Consider the following 24,069-nt stretch of genomic DNA (forward strand, 5'->3'; position numbering starts at 1 on the left):
ATTAAAAAATCAATTTTCTCATTTATTTGCAGGTTATTTCAATTTTGTAAATAGATTAGTAGCAATCTGACAGCAGATGATGCTCTCCAGCTTTCTTAGTCTGTTTAATAATCTCCACACCCTCTTCTTCACTTCCATTTGTTCGTCTTGCTTCGTAAATGAGCCCCTAAAGCAAAATGTGTGTATCAGCATGTCAGCATGGCATTTGAGGTTAATAGTACCCATAACCCTCATTACTGACCTGAAACAACATCATGAAAGCCCCTTATAGTCATGCTGAGTTAACAGTAGGTGTTCAGAGGTGTTCTCAGCTGAAACCGCTATTGATTTCACTCGGATTGTTATTATTGGAGCAGCAAAATGGATTGTGCACAATGACAGTGGCATCAGTGTTTTTAGATTTGATTTATGGTTTGTGGTAGATGCATTTACATGTCAACATCAATAATATTAGCCCATCTGACGAAGCAACACAGTTCACAGAAGTGTGATGCAAAAAGAGACAAATCGCTCCCTGCTGTTGTCAGGGAAATGTATAGATACTTTCTAGATAGTTTGTTTGATATGTTTATGCTTCATTGTTTTTCATCATCAATTTTTTACTTGGATATTTTGAAGCTATATTAAATTACATTTTGCAATAAAATAAAATAAAAGCATTTTCATCTATATTACAGAAACTTTCATTGAGAGATCTAGTATTTCACTAGTGATAGTAATGATTACTGAAACTCCCCAGTGTGTATTGTTAAAAAAACAAAAACAAAGGATGCATTGTGATACATAGAGAATTTATTTGTAATTGAATCATTGCCCTTTAAATCATAATCCAAAGAGTTGAGGCTATTTGATTTTAAGAAGTAAATTTGTGCTACTGAACTAGCAAATTTGCCTCACACATTCCTATGAAATGATTCAAGTGTTTTTCTGGTTAGAGCCTTACTACCACTAATAAATCACAGACTCTGGACAGCAGCTGTGTTCATCATATTGGAGAAGGATGTGTCAGACCTATTTCCTGTTTTTGCTTCTAATGAGTTCATCTTGTGACACTATTACAGTGTTTGGCAAAAAACATTTCATCCCCATGTGGTTCTGTTATGATGGAAAATAAGAAAAGGATATGTGACAGGAACTGTTTTCATTCCAGCACACTGTAGTGTAGAGTAAAGGATCCATCGAGAATGCTGATAACACTGATGGATGTTACAGGTTCTTTATTAACTGCTATTGTACAATGTTGGATATTTAATGGTACATGCTCATTTCCTTATTTATTTATTTTTACATTTAAATTGCTGCCGTTATCTAACGCTCAATTAAAGTTAATCTTAAAAAACACCAGTAAATGAATGACACTGTTACATGGAATCTTTAGCATATCTCAAAATAAATACCAGTTTTTCATATACAGTACTATACATTATAATGTTGTCTAAATTAATTTGGTCAGAGCAGGAGCTGATTGTTAGGCTGTGACAACAATCTCTGGACCTCTTTGATCTAAAATCACCAGTGTGTGTGTGTGTGTGTGTCTTGCTCCGTGTGCAGGTTATTAACAGTGAGTTTAATGCTTGGCTGCTTTCACATTAACAGACCAGTGGAACACACTAACCTCCTGCCTCCAGGGAGTCTGGAAGGACCTTGTATACAGCCTTCATACACTGCTGAAATAGTAGATGCGCTTATCACTTTCTTTCCCTTCCTTGTACGTATACTTGTTCCCTCGCTTTCTTTTTCCTACTGTAGAAGACAAGGAGGAGTGTTTAATTAACGGCGAACTTCTGCTATTGTTCTGTTACATATTGCACTTTATTTAATTCCACAGAACGTTCAGGATCTAGACCAGGTTCTAGAACATAAAGACAGAACTGTCAGCCTTCACTTTTGCAGAACACTTATTGCTTTGCACTCTTTCTTTCACATTTTTAAACAAGTAAAGGACATAGATTTCATAGATACAACGAGAGAAATACTGCAGAGTGAAAAGCTGAAACAATACACGATGAGATTTGTGTAATGTACATACAATTTGAGGACCATTAAAGGACAGGAAACCAAAACACACAAACTACTACCACAAAAATAAAGGTCTCTGGAATGGAATGGAAATTTGATGGTGTTTGGGACGCTGTGTGCTGTGATCAGCACCTCTAATGAAGGCTCTGAGAGTGCCAGGTATGGGTCAGTCATGTGACTTGACATCCAGGTCACATGACACAAGTGTCAGTGCTCTAGGATCCACAAGTTCCCAGACACTTGAACTTTCCTTTGTGGATCTGGTGGGAATGTCGATGGTGTCTCCGTGATTGGTTATGATGATGATGAGGACAGTGATAGGTGTGGGTCAATGATGTAATTCTGCATCCAAGTTACACGACACAAAGACATCAGTGATCCAGGATCCGAAGGTTTCCGGACACTATTTTATTTTCCAACAAAGAGCCGGCTGGAATGTCGATTCGGTCTCCATGGTTGGCTATGATGATGACCGTTCCCTGTCGAGACAAGAGGAATAATCAGACTGTACAACACCCTGCCAAATCTTTTTTTTTTTTTCATTTGTTCCTTGCGCTTACCTTTAGAGAGACGTGCTTTCCGAAGGTCACGTCACCAGACACCGTCAAGTGATCCAGCTCTAGCATGTCTGGAATGCTCTCGAATCGTGTAAGATATTCCTGAACCTGAAGGACAAAAGGAAATTGGATCAAGGCTTCATAAGTATTAGACTGTATATTATTCGTCTGTTCTTTAGGGAAGGATGTCCTTGTTTTCAAATCTTAGTGGGTTTCTGGCTGGCAGATTTGGTTGTCTTGAAACACTGGTGAGATCACTGCATCACACTGTGCAGCGTGAGAGAAACACCATGTGATTTGAATGGATCATTTGTTGGGAATGCTTCATTAGGTGCGGTACCTTGGTGAAGGAGCTGCCCAGTTTGACATGAGGAGTTGTGGGAAACTCGCGCTTCTCGCTCATGGTCAGAGACCCTGCCTCCAGGCTGTACAGATTGGACATAACCAGTAGGAGGTCAGATGTGGTTTTGACAGGCAGGAAGCGGCTGCGTGGCACGTTGATGCCCATGGCATTATCAAAGCACTTGATGGCAGCACCCACTGCAGTCTCCAGCTGAATGACATTCAGACCCCCATCTAGAGTCTGTGAGAGACGGAGAAAATGATTAGAAACAGCAGTTTTCTAGCAACTATATGGACAAACTACCTGAATGTTTGTACTTATAATTATACATAATTATATCAAAGTTAAAGAACTTTAAAATTTTCAGTATAGTCTCAGGCTTTTATATACCCCACTGTATATACAATTATGCCTAAAATGAAACAGAAACTAGATTGAACAGATCTTTTCTTCTGAACTGTTATGTACATCCAATTAAAACAGATTACTGAAAAAGAAAATGTAGGATGGATTTGGTTCTATTCATGGACTGTCGATTGTGTGCAGGCAGATCTGAATGCGAATTTGCAGTTAGTTGAAAGTCAGGTATGTGTCACCAGAGAGAAGTTTGTCATTTCACTGGAAAGTTATTATTATGAGGTGAAATTTCAAAAAGAAAAAAAATAAGCCTATGGCATGATTGCTCACAATATGATCCATAACATGGATTTAGAAAATAGCAAGGGAGAATTTTCATTGCATGCTGACTTTAAATCCATATTTATGTTATCTGTCAACAAGCCATGTATAATTAATCTATGAAGCACGATAATTGATGTTAAGTATTTGTGAGGAAGTTTGAGGCATCACTGAAAGCACTGTATAGTTGGTCTTGGTATCACAGGCAGAAAAAGTATAAAGTTAACAGGAACAGGAACTGGAGGGATTGGATGGGAAGATATCTAGAACAAACTCAAATTTCAGCTTAATATGTCTTGCTGGATGAGAGCCTGGGCCTTAGGGGAAGAAATGGTGCTACAATATGGAGCTCTGCTGAACTGTGTACTACTCTACAGACACAAACACAAACACACACTTACTTACTTACTTGGCTATCTAAATTAGGACATACCAAAAAAAACCTGTTGGATATATCATGGAAAAACATATTGGTTATAATTATCCCATATTTTTATACTGTGTAGACTGTGTACTCATGTGTCGACAGACAAAGTACTTGTCATTTGGAAACTGAAAACCCTTTATTGTGTTTAGTTTGGATACAGTGCTAAAATAAGACAAATCAATTTTTTTTTATATCCAATTGAGGAGAGTCCCTGAATGTTCTTACAGGAAGCTTTTTTGTCTCACTTCTGAGAATTTTGAACTGTCTCAAACAAACACACACACACACACACCTTCATCTTATGGTTACACTTTTATTTTGTGATGGACTGAGAACAGAAGACCCAACAGAAATAGTTTATAAAAGTACTTTTTTGTCAGTTGTTAAGCTCTCCATCAAACTCTCTGATCACACAAGCCTTGAACTAGACCCCAAATGATCTCTACTCAAATGAGCTATTGGGTCTGGTATGAAAAGGACACTCAAACACAGTCTCAACATCAGCTTATTATAGTGCTTGTTTAGAGACTTTTCTAAGTGGGTTTGATTCAGAACTGAACAATCCACAAAGGAGACTCAGGAAGCGCAGTATTACAGGGTCCCACATGGCCTGATGAATGAATCCAGGTCTCAACTAAGGTTTTAGAAGTGATCGTGTAAAGGAGGAGGCGGCCAGGGGAATAAAACCTAGATTTCTAGTGCACAACTAAAAATAGTGCTTTACAGTAAAACAAAGATAGACTGTTGGGGGAAATAAAGACTTAAGAAGGGAAATTAAAACAAGAAATTTAAAAATCAAATGTCTGGTTCCCTGAATGACTAGTTGGCTAATCTTTTTCCAAGTAAAACTGTATAAAGTCAGGTTCATTTGACTGCAATTCTTTGATGCATCTTAAAAGGCAACACTCAAGCTGTGGTTTCTGCAAGCTTTCAGTTTTCCTACCTTAGGGTTGACTATGATTTCCATGTCCATGGCATTCTGTTCCTGTAGTCTCTTTATGGCAGACAGGGAGATCCATAGGTTGTTGGTGTTGAAGATCTTAAACTTGGACACTGATTTAAATTCATCTACGTGAGCTTTGGGAACCTGGGCGATTTCCAGTAACCGAAGCTTACCATCGTACTGAATGAGCGTTCCTCCCTGGACAACACAAACACGCAAAGTTCAATGACAATGCGTACAAACATAAGCCTCATTCTCTACAAATACACTTAATTTATTTATGTGCATGAACAAATCATTGTAATATCTATATGGACATTACTGAATTTGGGCTAAAAGAAAAGACATGATTTGATTTATGCAAATTTCTTGTCAGAGTGCTTTGATCCAGAGTCTACTGTCACTGATTTAAACTAAGACCATGTCTTTATTATTTTATGTAAAACGTATATTATATTTAATATGATTTTTACTGTACTTAAACATTTAAAATACACTTGGCTACAATGGATGTTCGGTTGAAATTATTATTCCTCACATTCCCCTTTTATGTTTTGGACTACTGTAGGATATGCTACACAAATAATATTCTCTCACCTTCACATCTGCTCTGGTCTTGTCTGTGACCTCCATGATGAACTCGCAGCGTTTGCCATTCGGCTGGCTCACAAGGTGGTTCAGTATATACAGGTCTACCGTTGCACCCAGATTATCAATGTTGGAGACAAAAATGTACTCCTTCCCTTCAGCGATGAGCTGCTCCAACAGACCGGAGTTAAAAAAGCTGGCATAAATGTCACCATGACCAGGAGGATACCACACATCTGCATTCTCTCCTGTCATAGCCATGTCCTTAGCGACCGGCAACAATGACTCCTTATTTATCCGTGGATACCTGAAAGATTCAGAAGAGAGAATAGAAGTAGTAAAGAGTAAATAAATCTAACATGCAAACTCAGAATATAAAAATAAAAGCTAATTGAAGTTAATAATACAAGAGTAGCATATAAATAATACTAAAATAAAAAAAGTCTGTAAAATAAAAAAAATTATCACATATCATACTAGCCTAAAATCAGAATGCAAACAATGTGTCCAAGTGTTTCCTCTTTGCAGAAAAAAAGATATTCAAGCTTTGTTTATATGGGCATGAAAAATACACTGCTTATGCAAATGTGTTTTCAGAGAGGCTCTAAAATCTTCTCTCACTCTTGCATTTCGAGCTTATTCAGGTCAGTTGAAGCCAGGGAAAACATCTGACATTCTATGTAGTCTGCATCCTCCTCCTCGTCCTTTCATCACATCACATAGTCTCTTGCACAAGCTTCAGCTTTAACTGGGACTAAATGTGCTGTCTTTTAGCACTGCATTCTTTATGTAACCATATCCCCATGTGTCTTTTGTTAGCTTTGAGATCAATTTCTGCTCTGACAAGTCCATCAAATATTAACATATCCCCATTATTGCTTAGAATCCTTGTCAATCTTTAACTTGTTTTTACAAAGCTTTAAGTGTTTGCAGGCTAAGGGTCACATTATGAAGGTGAAGAAATCCTTTTTTTTTTCTTTTTTTTTTTTTTAAATCAAGCACGGTCTGTGCCAAAACCCTGAATTGCAATCTGTTTGTTAAGATGTATGTGCTTACGTGATGCGTCATCAACTGAGTGATCCATTATACTCAAATTCCATAAATGTTACATTATTCCTATGTATATATCTGTGGTTTGTGTGTTTATTTACCTATATTCAGAATGCTTAAATTGAGAAGTCAGATAAATCGGAGAAAAAAAATGGAATAAATAATGAACTATAAATAAATTGCATATCTATTTTATTAAAAAAATGCATGATGTTAGTTTAGGCTTATTAATTATAATTAGATTAATTTGAAAATAAATGTAAGTCTATTTCATGTCATGTAAATGTGTGTATGTATGTGTGGTTTAATACCTGCTCTGGTTGAAAGTGTGTATCTTGACTCTGTGGTGAGTGTATTTTTGTAGGATCTTCTTAGTGTCTTCATCCGTATTGAAAGAGTTCATGAGCACCAGTGGAACATCAGCATTATATGTTTTATTCAAGTGCTACAAAGATCAAAGAGAAAAATGACTTTATCAAACAAGTTTACCCATGCATTATCTATTAACATTCTAAACAAGCTAACAATGTCCACAGTGTTTCTCATTAACACTGATACTTTTGGCAGGTTTATTACATTCTGCAGCACATTCTGTTTTATCTGAGAGAATTGACTCTAGATAATCCTAAATAACAAAATGTATTGTTTAGACAACAACGCTGTAAACGTAAGATCTTTAATTAAAGAGCCTAGCTGCTAAAACATATCCCCAATGGATGTAGACACCTCTCCTATCTAATCTCTGCATGGTCAATAATTAATCAGAACATAATTATTAGGTGAATTGGCAAGGTGTCAACAGTACTGCAGAAGTAAAAAAAGAAATGGTGTGTATTTTTGGATCAAGTGGATCAAAAGCACTGGTCACCAGTTTCTAAAGTAATCATCTTAAAGTTCAGACAAATTACAGAAACCCCTTTGGAAAAATGCATAAGTGTCCAAACTAATGCAAATAAATTTTTGATGTTGTTGTTGTTCTGAGGTACAAAAAAAACTTCTGTAATTGAAGAAATTACCCATAAATAAATTAAATTTCCCTGTTTTAATGGTTAATAGTACTTTAAATAACTACAAATTTCTCACAAAATTTAGTATGCATCATCCTCTTTCAGAAACTGATGGATGACACATTTAGGTCAATTTCTTTTAATGAATGTATGCCATAAATCTGAACCTAAAGCGAAGCCAAATGGAATAAGCTGGCCTAAGGGCTTGTTAAAGGCCTGCCAACTATAGAAACGACAGCCTGTATTTTTGAGAGAGATGGACAGATTACCCATTTACATGTACTAATGGGCCTTATTCAGTGAGTGGGAAATCTGACGACATGAGGCAGGTAAACGGTCTGTCAAAGAGACACAGAGCTGAGTGTTCTTCAGTGAAGGCATCCCACAGGGCTCAGTATTCGGCCCCTATCTTTTTTTTCCCTCTTGCCCAGAACACAGCCCTCTCTGTTTCAATTTCAACCCAAGTTCCCTTTCATGCTCACTACCTATCTCTCAGTTTATGTTCATAGCATTGTGAAAGATAACTTTGACATAGTCTGTTGCTGCTGGTTTAAAATGATCACTCTGTATAAATTAAGGAATGTGACTGTGTTGTACAGCTGTAGATGAGAAGAGCAAGAAAAGGGGAAGACAGAGGAACATATGTTTGTGATTTAAGACCTATGGGTGGAGGTCTATTTGCTCGCTTTCAAATCTCTCAGACAGCTGCTGTGTTTTTCCCAGCAGGAGGGTTTATATTTCTTTGGGTTCAAATCTGAGAAGTTCTCTTATTTGAGATGCATTTGAAATAGACAATTTTTGTGCATTCCCTACAGATAAAAACACCTGAAGAATATTAGAAAGATATTTTCTTGCAAAATGTGCAATAAAAAAACCCCCCGAATTTTAGTGATGTTAATTTTACAAACAAACATTCCAACCAGAGTGGCAGTTTTTGGCTTATTAGCATGGCCACTTTAGCCCCCACTAAACAACTATCATTGGGATTAACAGGAAAATATTATACACCTTCATGTGTGAAACTATACTGTCATATGACAAACCTCAATCTGCTGGACAGTTAGATCCAGGAATGTGTTCTCATTACGGACGCTAATAAGACTCTTGGGCCCTTTGCAGCCCATGCTGGTTCCCAGACCTCCATTCAGCTTCACCACCACCAGCTTATTCAGACTGTCTGCTATGTTGTCCGGTAGACCCTTCGCCTTAATCTTATCATATGGCTGGATCTGAAACAAAGACAAGAAAAACAAACAACCGTCAGTCAGGACATGCTTACATTTTTTCACCATCTGGAATTTTATATTATATTATAAAGAGTTTTGGATTATATTATACTGGAGTTCATAAATGATCCATCCAGGGACTACAATGAAGTCTCTAAATTTTATCCAGATGTTGTTGCTATTGGTGTGTGTGTGTGTGTGTGTGTGTGTGTCTCATTGGATTATTTTTCTTCAAAAAAAATCTGGCTAAGGGGTCAGAAGTCAAACGTGAGGTTAGTGCACTGTAATGATTGTGTCTGCAATCAATCTTTCAGAATCACTAGGATCATTTTCAAATAAACCAAACAAACACAACACACATTGTGCAAGCACAACATTTCAAATAGAGGCATAAAAAAAAGACCACGTTTAACTGAATAAGCAGCCCAACTGCTCGATCAATAGTACCAGTGGGTGGGAAACAGAAAGATGAGAAGAGTGAGAAGATGGATATGTTTCGGAAAGAAAATATCCTTTTCCTTTACTTCATTCCTCTTGTTTTCCATGAGGGCGTTGGGGCCCCACCATGAGACAATTGATGAGTCAGTTACCAATAAAACATCACCACACATCTGCACTAAAATTGAGAGCCCAATGCCCTACTTTATGATACTACGACATATAAGCACAAGCATGAAAAAAAGGACTAAAACTGTAATATCTCAAATCACACATAGTATTTCCATGACAAACACACAGACAGATGGAGAACATGATGTAACCAAGGTCATAATGTTTGTCAGGAAGAGAGAGAGAAAAATTTGTGTTTGAGAGAAGGAAGTCAAGACAGATGTGTCTATGTAAGAGGGGGGTTGACACATGATTTCCCCCCTTAACTCGTGAAGCACAAACCAAAGTGCAGTCAGTTCTGAAGATTTCATTTGTTGTCAATCACCGTGCTGACTGCCTACAAAATGCTGAAACAAATATTATCCCCTAACCCGAAGCTAAACCCTAATCTCGGTATAGCACATCCTGATAATAGCATCACTCTTTGTCATGATAGTCTCCATCGTGGGAAGTCATGGCATAATGGTTAGAGGGTTGGACTCCCAATCGAAGGGTTGTGGGTTCTAGTCTCGGGCCAGACGGAATTGTGGGTGGGGGGAGTGCATGTACAGTTCTCTCTCCACCTTCAATACCACGACTTAGGTGCCCTTGAGCAAGGCATCGAACCCCCAACTGCTCCCCGGGCGCCGCAGCATAAATGGCTACCCACTGCTCCGGGTGTGTTCTCACAGTGTGTGTGTTCACTGCTCTGTGTGTGTGCATTTCGGATGGGTTAAATGCAGAGCACAAATTCTGAGTATGGGTCACCATACTTGGCTGAATGTCACTTCACTTTTTTTTTCACTTTTATCTATGATACTTCTGAACTCTGAACTGGATCCATGAAATCTGAATATTTCTTAACAAGTAAGTGATTGAGTTGACCAATCAAATAAGAGTTTGTGTTTAACTGATTTGGTGAAGAATATATTCTTCAGTTCAGAATCTGACCACAGAATTTTTTTTAAAAAGTGAAAATACTCTCTGTAAATACCTGGTCATCAAATATAGCCATGTGTAGCCTCAGTGATCAAATGAAAGAAAAACAGGAGTATTTTTATGTTGATTTGTCTAGTATTGTATACATAATTTTGGTTTACAGTGCTCAAACACTGAGGCAGCCAGCAGAGGTTGGTGGCTAAAATCCCAGGGCTGCTCATGACTTGGAGCAAACAATAGCCAGAGAGGCAGCAGTTCTCTCAGCAGTTTCAAAGAGAAAATCCTTTTAATTGGCCAACTGTGTGCTTATGATGCATTTTAAATCCTTAAATGATTCGTCCACAAACTGTTGGGACAATCTTTTAGTGCAAATTCAGTCACATTATTGTAGAATGACAGGTGGAGTTGATTCCCTGACTTTATCAGAGAATGTTATATGACATTCAACACACAGACCATGGTGACAGATGGCAATAACATGGTATGTAATTATTACCATATCCATATACCATGGTATTTACGTGTTAATCCAAAGCATTTCAGAGAAAACCAATTACGGTTTTGTAATTTTGTTTGTTGTTTTGATTGACTTACGGTAAATAAATTCCAGCCTACTGTGCAGTAAAACTAGGTCATCTGTCAACCTTCGAATTAAAAAACAGCCCTGAAAAATATCTTCTCTATACTGACTGCAATTTTATGGCCTACAAACAGACATGCACATTCATAATGCCATCCATTAAAACTCATGACTGAAAATCAATCAGCAATAGCAATGATAACTGATCTGTCACGCTCTTAAATTAATATAATCTGAACATCTGATAACAACTCTTTTAGGATCACTAAAACAAACCTTTTTGCACTAGGGCTGTAATACTATTTACTTGCTTGCATTAATTTGGTACGGTAACATTACCTGTATTGCGTGACTCCTTCAGTTTATTGTTTCTTACATTTTTGAGAAAAGTGCTTGCTAAAAAGTTCTATCAATTTATCAATCTTGCATTTTCTATTTTCTCCTCGTTGTCTATGAGCCTTTTTCATAAAATATACTCAGAACAAATTTCGTGTAAATCATGCATAGCGTTATTCTTGTGTAAACTGTAGTAATTTATTTAGTGTGTTAATATACAAATGAATAGATGTACAATATAAATCGTAACCTGTTTGTTTGTTCCAGCCCCATGTCTTTAATCTATGATCAGGTGTTGTTGTAGTGGTGGTGTGGGTTGAGTCTTTTCATGTGTCTACAGCCGTGGTTCTTTGTGTAATGTCGCTTATCTTGTGTGTGTGTGTGTGTGTGTGTGTCAAATAAAGCAGCAGTCCTCTTTTCATTGCTTTTGAGACATAAAATGTTTCTAGGTAAATACACACAGTCTATTTTTAGAGCCTTTGAATAGTTGCAATGCAGTTTAGGTGGCATTATTGTGGCAATGAAAAGCATTTGACTAAACCTGAGCCCAGTTCCCAACCACCATGACACCGCTTCCCCTAAGGCCCTAAATGAAACGTGGCTGACTGAATTAACTAACCAGTCACCAGAGAACAACATGGATTTCTTAACCTATTTATTTAACCTTATGTATTTTAAACCTATTTTACAGGTTGAATTAGATTGCTGAAACATTATTTCTTGGTCAGCCATATTCCAGTTACTCAAACCTCTTCACACATTCATAATCACACACACCGCATAAATAAAACCCCTCAAAGATCCCCCAGCCACAAGACCAGAATTTCATTAGCTTAGTCAGAAAGCCACAATTCCAAGTCTGTTTGCATCGTAAGCACATAAGAGGAGCTTCATCATCTTACAGAAAGAGAGGCTGATGGCAGTATTTAAAGGTTCATAAAGGTAATACAAGGAATTAAAAGCTGAGAATTACCTTGAGAACATCAATCGGCATGCAGTGCGTTTTTAAAATCTGGATTCTGGAGTATTTATTGTGGTGAACTGAGGCGAGGCGTCTTGAACTAGATTGATTCAAACAGGAATGACAACATTTCCATGTGGAATGTTTCCTACAGATGCATGCTACTTATGAAACACTTTTTATACAGGAATCCTTTTCCAACACATAGCGCTCAACAATAATGATGGCCTGGGGCCAGACAAGCATTCTCAATACCTTCATCGATAATGTGTTTTTATGTCTTACTAATAGTAACTCTTTATTTTTTGATTGAGCAGCACAGTTGTTAGTAATTCTACTGAACTATAAACAAAGTTAATTAATGTTTTTAAATATACATAATTTTGAATGTATAGCTGTTACATAATATTACTGAAAATTGCAATCATAATAAATTAGTTGTACATTTTTATAAAGTAAATACTGGATAACATAAAAATCTAAATGTATTTTTCTGACACTAATGTCAACATTTTATCTGAAAACACATTCTATATAAAATTTATAAAAACAAATAAATGCACACTTTTTAAAATTCTGGAAAAAACATGGCTGTGCTAATTTGGTTTTTATTGTGGGCTTCAGTGGGAGAGAAAGAATGTGAAATCTGAAAGAGTTCATGAGCACTCGACATAATCATGATGAACTCGACATGAAATCTGGGTAAAAAGTTCTGGGTAAAAGTTCCAATAATTACCCCCTTTTTTTTTTTTTTTACTACAGACAAGTCAATTAGCCACTTATCTTGGGTATAATATATCTACTGGGACATCACTGGTCATTATTACAGTAAACACAAGGTGTGACGTTGCAGGATCCAGACATTATGTGGCAACAGATAAGGACTGGTTAGCCTTCGTACACCCAGCAGATGTTAACTGTGAATGAGCATTTTTCTTTTTTGTCAAAGATGGTTTCAAATGGACAAACACACAATGACACACCCTTAAGTTACAATGAGAGAGAGCACAGACAGCCCATCCCTAAGGTCCCCACATCACAAAACAAACATTTTTCAGCATTTACTGTCGTTAAGCAGAACCGGAGGAATTTCTCTTCATTGTAACAACCTCACCTTCTCCAAATATACTACATTTTTCATGCATACATATACACAAAAGTCTGTAAACAACACTCTTTAAGTTTGGAAGGAGTTGGAAGGAGATCGGTTTCTGTGCTTGTCAGGTAAGTGAGTTAAAACAGGAATTTCTGGAGTAAGGCATTTAATATCCTGCTTAGAAAACCTGCCTATATAAACTGCAGACTGTAGTGTCTAACATTTCATACGCAGTTTCATAGTACAGCCTGCATGTGGTTCCTCATGGAACAGAAAGTCTTGCGTGTAGGTTTCTGGCTCTTAGAGAACATTGCATAATCATCACAGACCCAGAGGAACGCAGAATGACACTGGATTCTTTATATGAAACACACACACATACACATTTGTTTTTGTGAAAAGTGGGGACATCCCATAGGCGTAATGGGTTTTTATACTGTACAAACTGTATATTCTATCGCCCTTCACCAACCCTACACCTAACCCGAACCCTCAAAGGAAACTTTGTTCATTTGTACTTTCTCTAAAAAACTCATTCTGTATGATTTATAAGAGTTTTGAAAAAAGGGGACATGGGTTATGTCCTCATAAGTCACCCACTCCTTGTAATACCGGTGTCATACCCATGTCATTATACAGAGTTGTGTCCTGATGTGTCACAAAAACAAGAGCACACACACACACACACACACACTAGAGTCATTACGCTATTTCTGCATCATTGAACATACAGTCCTGTCTGTTTCCGGGTTTAATCCGATCGAGTGTTTGCTCTCAATCATACTGGAAAAGTAATAAACCACCCCCTTCAGTCCGATCAAAATTTAGTTCCGATTGAGTTCAATCAGATCCGTTAAGGTGTTTACATGAAGGCTTTTCAGTCCGATTGAGCCATCAATCCGATTACAAATAGATTATTTGGTTGCATATAAACGTAGCCATTGATCCAACGTGACTAATAAACGACTACAGCTATATACGGTTTATCTGAGCTCTTCTTATTATAATATTCATTATAATAAAGTATATTTATAATGCAATGCCTATATAACTGCTTATAATACTATGAAATATTTTGCGTGCCTTATTCTGTTTAAGAAGCCACATCATCCAACAGAAGAGGATTTATTTCAAACACATGGCTGATGTTATGAAGTGAGTTTGGAGTAAAAACATGTTAGTTATTAAATGTGGTATTTTCACATGCTCTCAAATGGAGCAGCCATAGTTCACAGAGAAGCTACGCAAACAGCTGTCATTATCACGAACAATTTATTTGATTTCATAGTCATATGATTACATCGCCTGCGATTTTTTTGCATCGTCAGAGAACTACGGCTCTGTGTAGTAAATGCTGCTCCACCTGAAAGCAGGTGATGGAGTTTTACTACTAATCACAGAACCGGCTTTACTGACATGATGTGCATGATGATCGCATTCGATTAATTGTGCAGCCCAAAGCAGAAGCGTATGAATGTCATGCAAATTAATTCATGCTGGAATGTGGGCAGTTTTTAATCACAGCTGGCTAATTCCCAGAGCCTGAGGCAACACTAATGCCCACACATGAGTCTCAAAGCAGAGGCTCTGAATTCAGCCTGTCTGGCTTGAAGTGTGTATAGATACATTAGCCTTTACTTTCTCTGCATAGTTTCAGTTGATACTTTAGGTCTAGAATCAAACTAATAATATGTGTGAGTGCAAGAATAAGGCCTGTGTTGCGATCAATCACTTGCTTATCTTACCGAGTCCTCGGGGGGCCTGTTGATTTTTGGCCACTCTACTGAAGGTCCCTTCACCTGCAGAAATCGGTGGAATAACTTCCTAAATCCTTCGAAGTCCTTCTTAGACACCTGAGGAAGAGAGCAGGCAAAAATGTATGAATTATTGAGGAATGTCCTTCATGATTTCTCCTTCTGATATAATAATAATTTTCAGTCATTTAAACTCAACCTCTACATAATTTGGGAGAATATGCATCACTAGGCCGTCCAAGATATTTTCATAGCAGTGGTCAATCAATATGTTTTTTTAATCATCAATACTTTACATGTTTTCCCCCTTAGATTTTTTACATGTAAAACCTTCAAGGGCATTGGCTGTCACTTTCCTCTGCTGGATCACTGATTTGTTATGATTCTAGTCTGCTTATTTAAAAAAAAATCCTTATTTTTTTTCAGAACTAAAAAAACTATTTGCCAGCATAACTTTCTAATCTTGTTTTGTACAATCTGGCAATTAAAACTCCTAAAGGCTTCTGAAATAATTAACACCCTGCTGTGAAAGATCACTGGGTCCTCAGGCCTCTCACTGAGCACATCATTAAAAATAAAACCTGTTTGATGAAAATCCATAAACCTCCTTGTGCCTGCTGAGAATGTGAAGTTCAGTTACTTTGTACTCTTATCAAAGTGTAACCTGGAAAGAAGCTTGTGAGGCAACTGAATTGACTGAAGAGAACAACACACAAGTTAACACTTATAGAGAATAACAAGTTAATACTTAATTAGTATTAAGTAGCGAAATGCATTTGCCAAATAATATAGATTTAGGGCTGCAGGTGAAATTGATTGATTGGTTGATTCAATATAAATATACAAACTAGAAAAGATCTGAAGGATCATGACAGTGAATCTTGAGTAATGGCTGCTGAAAATATGGCCAAAGGAATATATTTCAAAATATACATTAAAGTATATATTGTAATCATATTTCATAAAGATTACTGTTTTAACTGTACTTTTCTTGAGTTTTCTTTTAAAAACATTTATATACCACAAAATTTTGATCAGTATAAAAACAATTGCATTTACACTGTAAAATTTTATTAAATAAATAACAATGTTAAGATTAATCGAGCAATATTTTTTTTTGCTTGATTAATATCAATATTCCAATAATAAAATAGCAACAGGTCTATCAGAATATATTTCACTGCCTAATACACAGATCTAGTATTTTGACATTTGAAATCAACTTAACATACTAAGTTTATATTCAATTCATCGAGCATTTTGACCAGAAAGTTCAACTGATTTGATTCAAATATTAATGTGAGTGAAAATCAGCCGCCTATGATTCAGGATTGGTACAGATGCAGTTGACTTGACAGACTGTAATGTTATTTTAGAAAATCGATGCGTGACTGAAGTAACGGTGCTTTTGACATCCCTACTTAAATGGCAGCTACAATGAATGGCAGAATGACAGTTTGTATGCATACACGTGGATGTCTTCATAAAAGTGTCTCAATCATATAAACTGTAATCTGACTCCTTATCATGCTTTATTTGAGCTAGCTGGGTGTGGGTTTTAATACGTCATTGGCAGTACATGTTTGGGTGGGATCACGTGAGTCTGTGTGAAATGGAGAGGGAGGGACACAAGCGGTCAGTGTGATGGTGGCTAAGCCTGATTATTACCATGTGGTGCTGAAGGAAACACTGGGGTTGATTGCCAGACAGCTCAGAGTTTTGCTATCTGACCTGCTCAAACTGACGCAAAACAGAGTCATCCATTGAAAAAAGGAAAATGAAAGAAGGGAAAAAGAGGCTGAAGAGAGAAGATGCATCATGATGAAGCTAGTCTCATGGTGGGACTAATTAAACATCAGCTCAGCAGTGCAATGATCTCTCTCCTGTCACACTGACACCTCATTCATCAGCTGCTTCACTCAGATGGCACCTAAAGAGGGTCCCTCTCCTTTTTCATCTTTGCTCCCTTCATCATTCTAATGTGCACTGAAACTGTGAGACTATAAAGAATAAGTTAGGATTTCTATTTCTGATTAAAACTGCAGGCAAGTTCTACTCGTCAAGAAATTAGTATACTTTTTAAAAATGTGTTTTAAATGAAAATTCCAGTCATGACAGTAGTCTAATAAGAGCAGATTTTTTTACATGGAGCAGGATTGTCTCCTGATCTGACATGTTGAGATCACATAACCAGCCAAATACTACTCTCTTTATCTCAGAAATCCCCCCCAAGTTCATCCCCTTTTCGCTTGTGAAATAAGTTGTGGAATCTTGGCCGACGATAAATAGAGCATTGGTAATGAAAACTTTAGCATGATGCTGAAACCAACATATGTTCCTGATCACTTCTACACTAGTACCATTCAACGGTTTTAGGTCAGTAAGGGACAAATGCTGTTCCAATTCCAATTCATCAAAGAATCCTCAGTAAGAAACGTTCTTTAGTACCAAATCAGCATATTAGCTTTAAGGATCATGTCACATTGAAGACTGTTCCATTTTAAAATACATTAAAATAGAACATTTTAATTTAAATTGTAATAATATTTCACATAATTACCGTTTCTACTGTATTTTCAAAAACATTTTAAAAACCTGGTAATGCACATAAATTATTCATGTAATAAAAAGGTAAAACAGTTAGCTGAATTAAAAAAGATAAAATGTGTTTAATTAATTAAAAGTGTTTGTATCTCACCTCAGCTTTTGCACCTTTGGCTGTGCCTAAGAGTTTTTCCAGCTCGGCGTGCATCGAGCTCTCCAGCTGCTGCCGCATCACTTCCTGAAACTGAGCCATCTCGTTGCTGTTGCTTGGTAACTCTTTACTCAGACCTACAATTAAAACCAAACACCTTAATGTTAAAGTTCGCACATTAACTTTACAAAGAAAAAAACCTTCCTAAAAGACAGTTTAGTGATTTTTCCTGCAAGCAATCTGCAGCAAGCCGAAGAAAAACCTATCACTTCAGGTCAAAATCAGATGAATTTCTGTTTCTCATAAACATTAAAAACCTTTTTGCTCTAATGTATTGTGTTGAAATACTTAAAGCTACTTGAATACCGGTTTTGTAGACAAATGTAAATTAACATAAAAACTAAGATATATAGGTCCCAGACTCCCCATATAATTTCCATTTTTTTATTTGATAGTTTCAGTGGTATCAATGAAGAATTGAATCAGTGTTAAAATACAGTTCCTTAAAAAATTCTTAAACCAAATTGATTTGTATAAATCTTACTTGCAGACATGCAGTGATAAGGAAACTGATAAGCAATATTAATATTTGTGCTGCTGCCTTGTGGTACATGAATGAAAGACTCCCATCCAAGAAGCCACGGAAGCACATATATGTTTATCAAGAACATTTGCTGAGTGTAACACACACACCATCCACTGGGCTCAGGGTTAATTTGGTGTAAATCAGCCCGTTTACACTGGCTGTAATGTAAGGTGTGACTCAGACTTCCCTGTTCTACCACAAACACGCTCCTTTACCCTTGAGTGAGTGGGTACAAGAGAGAGGTTTAACTACATTCAGTTTAATATGGTTTATTCAATAGTAGATGCTGAGCTTGAGGTATGGGGAAGAGGAAAAGTCTAACTGTATTCCTTTTTATTATTATTATTTGCGGCCCATTTATTTGGTATAAAGTAAGAAAGGGAAGTAGGTGAGATATAAGTGTAACAGGATTCAATCTATTATTCCTTTAAGACATCAAGCAAGTGTGCTACCTTTAGTGCCCCAGCTCTACCTGATTGAATCCTGCTCGACCACATTTCATCAGTATTTTTCATTCTCCTGCCAGTGTGGCAAAAGTTATTCATCTGCTAACATGCTTCCTGGTATGTGACACTTAAAATCCAGTTAAAGCTGGCACTTTAAAAATGAAATCATTTCCGTTTTTCTCAGAATTCAGTTTTTCTCAGAGTTGTCTAATAGAGCAACATTACCCTCACTTCACTTTGATTTATAGTCTATTTATTTAGTAATCGAACAGACACTGTTATTCACAGTGATTCACAATATAGATATGGTCCCTCTGAAGAACCTGAGTTAAAGAAGGCAGTAAAAAAAAATTTACAGTCTGCCAACAGGATAAAAGCAAGTGTTATTTTGCATTAAAGACTGGCTGACTGTACATTGTTCCACTTACACAGCCATTTACCAACTAAATAAATAAAAGGACATGAAATATTGATTTGTGCTTCAATATATGTTACTATTTGAGAAGAAAGAAAATGAAGTGATGTGCCTTAGGGGTATTTTGTAAAGGTACTGTAAAACAAAATTGCCAGAATACCTTAAATGCTTAATTAATTGGTTTATGAAAGTCAAAAATATCTAAAAGTAATAAAATAAAACATTTTGTACTACCGAATCAACCTGATGACATTAGGTTACACCAGCAAAAGTAACTTTAAGGGTGAGTTCAGGTAGAAATGGCAACACAATACATTGGCAACTACAGTGGGGAAAATATTGATTTGATCCCCTGCTGATTTTGTAAGTTTGCCGACTTACAAAAAAAATGAAGGGTCTATAATTTTTATGGTAGGTTTATTTTAATGTATATAGACAGAATATCAACCAAAAAGTCCAGAAAAACACATTATATAAAGGTTAGAAATTGATTTGCATTTCAGTGATTGAAATAAGTATTTGATCTCCAAGCTAAACATGATTTAGTACTTGGTGCAGAACCCACTGTTTGCACACTTCTCAGGAGGGATTTTGATCCACTCCTCTTTACAGATCCTCTCTAAATCCTTAAAGGGTCAGTTCACTCGAAAATTAAAATTAGTTTGTGTTTTACTCACCCTCGAGGCATCCTAGGTGTATTTGACTTTCTTCTTTCGGACGAATACAGTCGGAGTTACATTAAAAAAATGAATAAAGGTCTTGCATGTATGCATTTTTGTGAGAAAAATATCTATATTTCAGATGTAATAAACACTTTTCTCTCACTTCCGTTATCTGTCAAATGTGCAGGGAAGTGAGCTCCCTCCACAGATTTTCTATAGGACTGAGGTCTGGAGACTGGCTAGGCCACTCCATTTGTTACTTTGTTTACTTTGCCACTACTTTGTTGCCTTGGTGGTATGTTTTGGGTCATTCTCATGCTGGAAGACCCATCCATGACCCATCTTCAGTGTTCTGACTGAGGGAAGTAGGTTCTTGTCTAAGATTTTACAGTACATAGCCCCATTCATTTGACCCTCAATACGGTGAAGTCATCCTGTACCCTGCAGAAAAACAGCCCCAAAGCATAATGTTTCCACCTCCGTGCTTGACTGTAGGGATGATGTTACTGAGGTCATAGTCATCATTTCTCTCCCTCCAAACACGGTGAGTCAAGTTAATGCCAAAGAGCTCAATTTTGGTCGAGCTGACATTAGGAGTAACTTCTTAAAGTTTCTAGGACTAATCTGTGTTCCACATTGGCACATAACCAATCTGTGGGAGCCAGAATTCTTGCTGGTTGTTAGTGGATCAAATAGTTATTTCAATCACTGAAATGCAAATTAATTTCTAACCTTTATATAAATGTGGTTTTTTTTCTGGATTTTTTGGTTGATATTCTGTCTCTATCCATTAAAATTAACCTACCATAAAATTTACAGACCCTTAATTTATTTGTAAGTGGGCAAACTTACAAAATCAGCAGGGGATGTAATAAACAGTGCATAAGGGAGTTTGCAGATTGGTCTTTATTTAGTCTGCATCTTTAACTTTCACCTCAAAAAGCATTTTACCGTTTTATTGTTTTGCATTTTCACATCTTGCTGTGTTAAAAGTCTTTCAGAATGGTGCCTTTAGCAGCACTGGATACATATTATACGCCATTTACAAATGATTCTACCAACACATAAACAGATCATTTATATATGTGTGCAGAAAGGAGTTCTTCAACAACAACAACAAAAAAAAAAACTTTCGAAGCATTAACTCTCAAAAAACTTCTGTAATCAAACTCAGCACGTATCAAAGTTCAACTGCACACTGAAATCACTGGTGGAAATGTGTCATGCTTCAATGCTTTCATTAAAAATTATAATAGGAGCATAAAAATTGTATTGTAAATGCACACTTGTATGTCCCTCTTTTTCTTTGATGGTCCAGAAGTTTAAAAGTGTCAAACGTGATGGTCATATTCTTCAGCATGATTTGAGAATGATCAAAAAGCATATTGAGGAAGCAAGAACATCTCACCATCTGTACACTAGGAGTTCACAAGAGCACAACTAGCTTATTTAAAAGTGAGCCATAAAAAAGGCAGAATCTTGTTAATGATTTACACCGTCACTTAGGTCATTAAGGATTTATTTATTTTATTTTTTAAAAATGTATACTTTTATTCAGCTGGAATGCATTAAATTAATAAAAAGTGACAGTGAAGGCATTTATATTATAATGCCTTCGATTTCTAATTAAAACAAAATATATTTTAAATAAATGCTGTTCTTTTACACTTTCTACAATGCAAAGATTCCAGAATAAAAACAGGTATTTTTTTTAAATTTTTAAATAATATTTCACAGTAGTATGTTTTTAAATGTTTTTTTTTTTTTTTACATAAATCGCAGACTATGTGAGCATCAGAAACTTTAAAAACCACTCAAGAATCTTACTTAACCCAAAATCTTTAATAGTGTATGACATAATGTTTTGTTGTATTATTTTCAAAATCCTAAAACCTTTTATTTATTTCCAGGTTTAAATAAGATTTTATATCTTGAATTTTCAATGTGACTTCATACTTTTGGACCCAGCGCCCTACATTGAAACACTGCCAGCGACCGCATACAGTCAATATCCCCTTTAATTTTGTGTTTAATTTCAAATCTCTTTAAATTACAGACAATGTCAGGCCAAATGAATAGCTGTCAAGATAACCAGACCTCTGACAGCCAAACCAAAGCGAGGAATGGACAAAATGACCTCCTATAACCCCTTCCATTTCTTCAACTTTCCCAGTGTATCAGTCAGCACTGACTGAGGAGTCATTCAGCTCTCACTCTCATCAGAATTCATCTGACAGCTTGTACATGGTGCAGTAAGACCCAGGTGATCACTAGATACCAGTAGGTATCATCTAACTAATTACGCAATACCCAGAGAGCCAATACAACCTTTAAAGTACTTAACGAGTAAGTAAGAAAACAGCAAAACCAGGATTTATAAACGTTCTTACCTTCAATGTAAAGCGACATAGTCTCGGTGCTCTAAACTCTATGAAATACAGTTCGGTTAAATATCACAATAATCCTGTTTTCCCCCCACCTAATCCAGTTCAGGTCATGAGAAAAAACAGCCACATAGATAAATCCAGTCGAGATTTGAGAGTTTATTGGTAGTAGTAATAATAAGACAGAAGGTCAGCTGATCGCTTCTCTCATTCTGTTCAAGAGCGTTTTTCTCTGGTGTCCATGCGCTTTTAAATGAACCATCTCTCCCTCCTTTCTCTCCGCCCACTGACTATCGAGTAACGCAGGGTCAATAAACGACCACTACTCGCGCGTGCATGTATTTTTCAAAGGAGACGGTGTGTTGAATTAAAAGATGAAGTGATCTCTTTGTGGAAATGTGGGAATTACATTAGTGCTCAGCCCCTTTGGTCCGTCATGATTCAACGCGTCACATTACAACCCAGCCGCACTTCCTCGATCACGTCCACCCCAAACTGCTTGTGTCTTTAGCATCATTTCTAAGATTTTTAGAGTCAGTTTTGTTTACTTTATCCGGGGGAAATTAAACGTTTTTATTGTACCATATTGTACGAAATATAATGTTGGTGGCTACCGTGGTATTATCTAACTTAGTAGGCTTGGGACGCTTGACATTGTGTTGTGGCGAAAGAAAACGTCGCTTTTTAACGTGATTTAGGAGTTAGGAACGCTGCGAGAAAGTGGTTCCCTGGCGTTATAGTATTATTAATGCAAAGCGAATGTGAAAGTAGATTGGAAATGTCTTACTCTGAAGGCTGTAAGATGCTGGCGGGGAGCTGATGAAGGTTGTTCCGGAACAGTGACGTGATTCCCTCTCTGACCAATCACATTTCTCCTCTCTGAAGCAGCACTGCGGGGTCACTGAAACACTGCTGAAGTGCTTTTCTAAAAACATGATTTTGAAACATCCTGAACATTATACGTTAAATTAAAATAACTTCTTAGAAAACAAAATTATATAGGCCTACTACTTCATTTGTCACCCCCCCCCCCCCGCTTTTAATAGCCATTGTAATATCACTTGATGAATTGTGATTCTGAATAAATGTATCAGTTCACACTGAAATGTTATCATATTTATTATATGATTATCATACTTATGTATTTAGTAAAACAAAAAAAGCAAGGTATTACAAACTTTGCAGTAGATTTAATTCTAAAGGGAACATGTAAACAGAAAATAACCAATAAGAGGGCTGTATTTCAAAGCGGCGCATCTCATTGGCGGAGTGCAGTCGGACTGCTGTGTTGCCATGTCCTCTTATTATAAGTCATTTGTGGATTGCCATTTAATGAAATCACGTATAAATAAAAGTTTTGCTGGGTTGCGATTTGTTAGCTTGTTTGTAGAATACACTTTAATTTGGGACTTCTTATACAGTTATTCGTAGTACAATTACATACCCCAGTAAAACACTTTCTATCAAAAACAGCATCAAAGTCTATGCGTCAAACACACCCACCAATTAACTATTATCTAAGACTAAGTCATTATTAAATATTTCCCCCATTGCTAAAAGGTGTCGATATTTATTAAATTAGAGGGAAAGTTATCTAGTAAAACACGTCAATTATTTTGTAGAAATATATGATTTAAAACATCGCAAATATTGGGCTTATTTTTTATCGAGATTTGGCAACACAGACGGCAAGGCCACGTCTGCAACCTCACACAAATGACCTTGCAGGACAGATTGATCAGCACTTCATTCGTACAGCGCATGTAATGTGATGCAAGATATGTACAAT

General features: G+C 36.6%; 1 protein-coding gene across 2 annotated transcripts; it reads right to left on the reverse strand.

Annotated features, from left to right (window-relative positions):
• Positions 1 to 1,200: 1,200 nt before the first annotated feature.
• Positions 1,201 to 23,230, reverse strand: ugp2b (UDP-glucose pyrophosphorylase 2b). Of its 2 annotated transcripts, none has more exons than XM_052580811.1 (10): positions 23,068 to 23,230; positions 17,791 to 17,924; positions 15,084 to 15,191; positions 8,656 to 8,841; positions 6,917 to 7,050; positions 5,565 to 5,862; positions 4,968 to 5,165; positions 2,917 to 3,159; positions 2,580 to 2,684; positions 1,201 to 2,498 (listed from the first exon to the last, which is right to left on the reverse strand). In XM_052580811.1, the coding sequence occupies exons 1-10, from the start codon at positions 23,213 to 23,215 to the stop codon at positions 2,391 to 2,393; spliced, it is 1,662 nt and encodes a 553-aa protein (XP_052436771.1). In that variant the 5' UTR covers positions 23,216 to 23,230; the 3' UTR covers positions 1,201 to 2,390. The 2 variants fall into 2 exon arrangements, with proteins under 2 accessions (XP_052436771.1, XP_052436772.1); XM_052580812.1 differs by lacking the exon at positions 23,068 to 23,230 and adding an exon at positions 22,287 to 22,687.
• Positions 23,231 to 24,069: the final 839 nt, after the last annotated feature.

The sequence above is a fragment of the Carassius gibelio genome, chromosome B17, assembly GCF_023724105.1.
Source record: "Carassius gibelio isolate Cgi1373 ecotype wild population from Czech Republic chromosome B17, carGib1.2-hapl.c, whole genome shotgun sequence".
In the NCBI taxonomy this organism is placed as follows: Eukaryota; Metazoa; Chordata; class Actinopteri; order Cypriniformes; family Cyprinidae; genus Carassius; species Carassius gibelio.

What these genes read in the sequence shown, in the direction of transcription:
- ugp2b (XM_052580811.1), bottom strand. Translation starts at nt 23,215, where the DNA reads ATGTTTTTAGAAAAGCACTTCAGCAGTGTTTCAGTGACCCCGCAGTGC. An exon ending in CCAAAGGTGCAAAAGCTGAG is followed by an intron (nt 15,192 to 17,790) that starts GTGAGATACAAA and finishes TCTCTTCCTCAG; the next exon opens with GTGTCTAAGAAGGACTTCGA. An exon ending in AGACCAGAGCAGATGTGAAG is followed by an intron (nt 5,166 to 5,564) that starts GTGAGAGAATAT and finishes TGTGTTGTCCAG; the next exon opens with GGAGGAACGCTCATTCAGTA.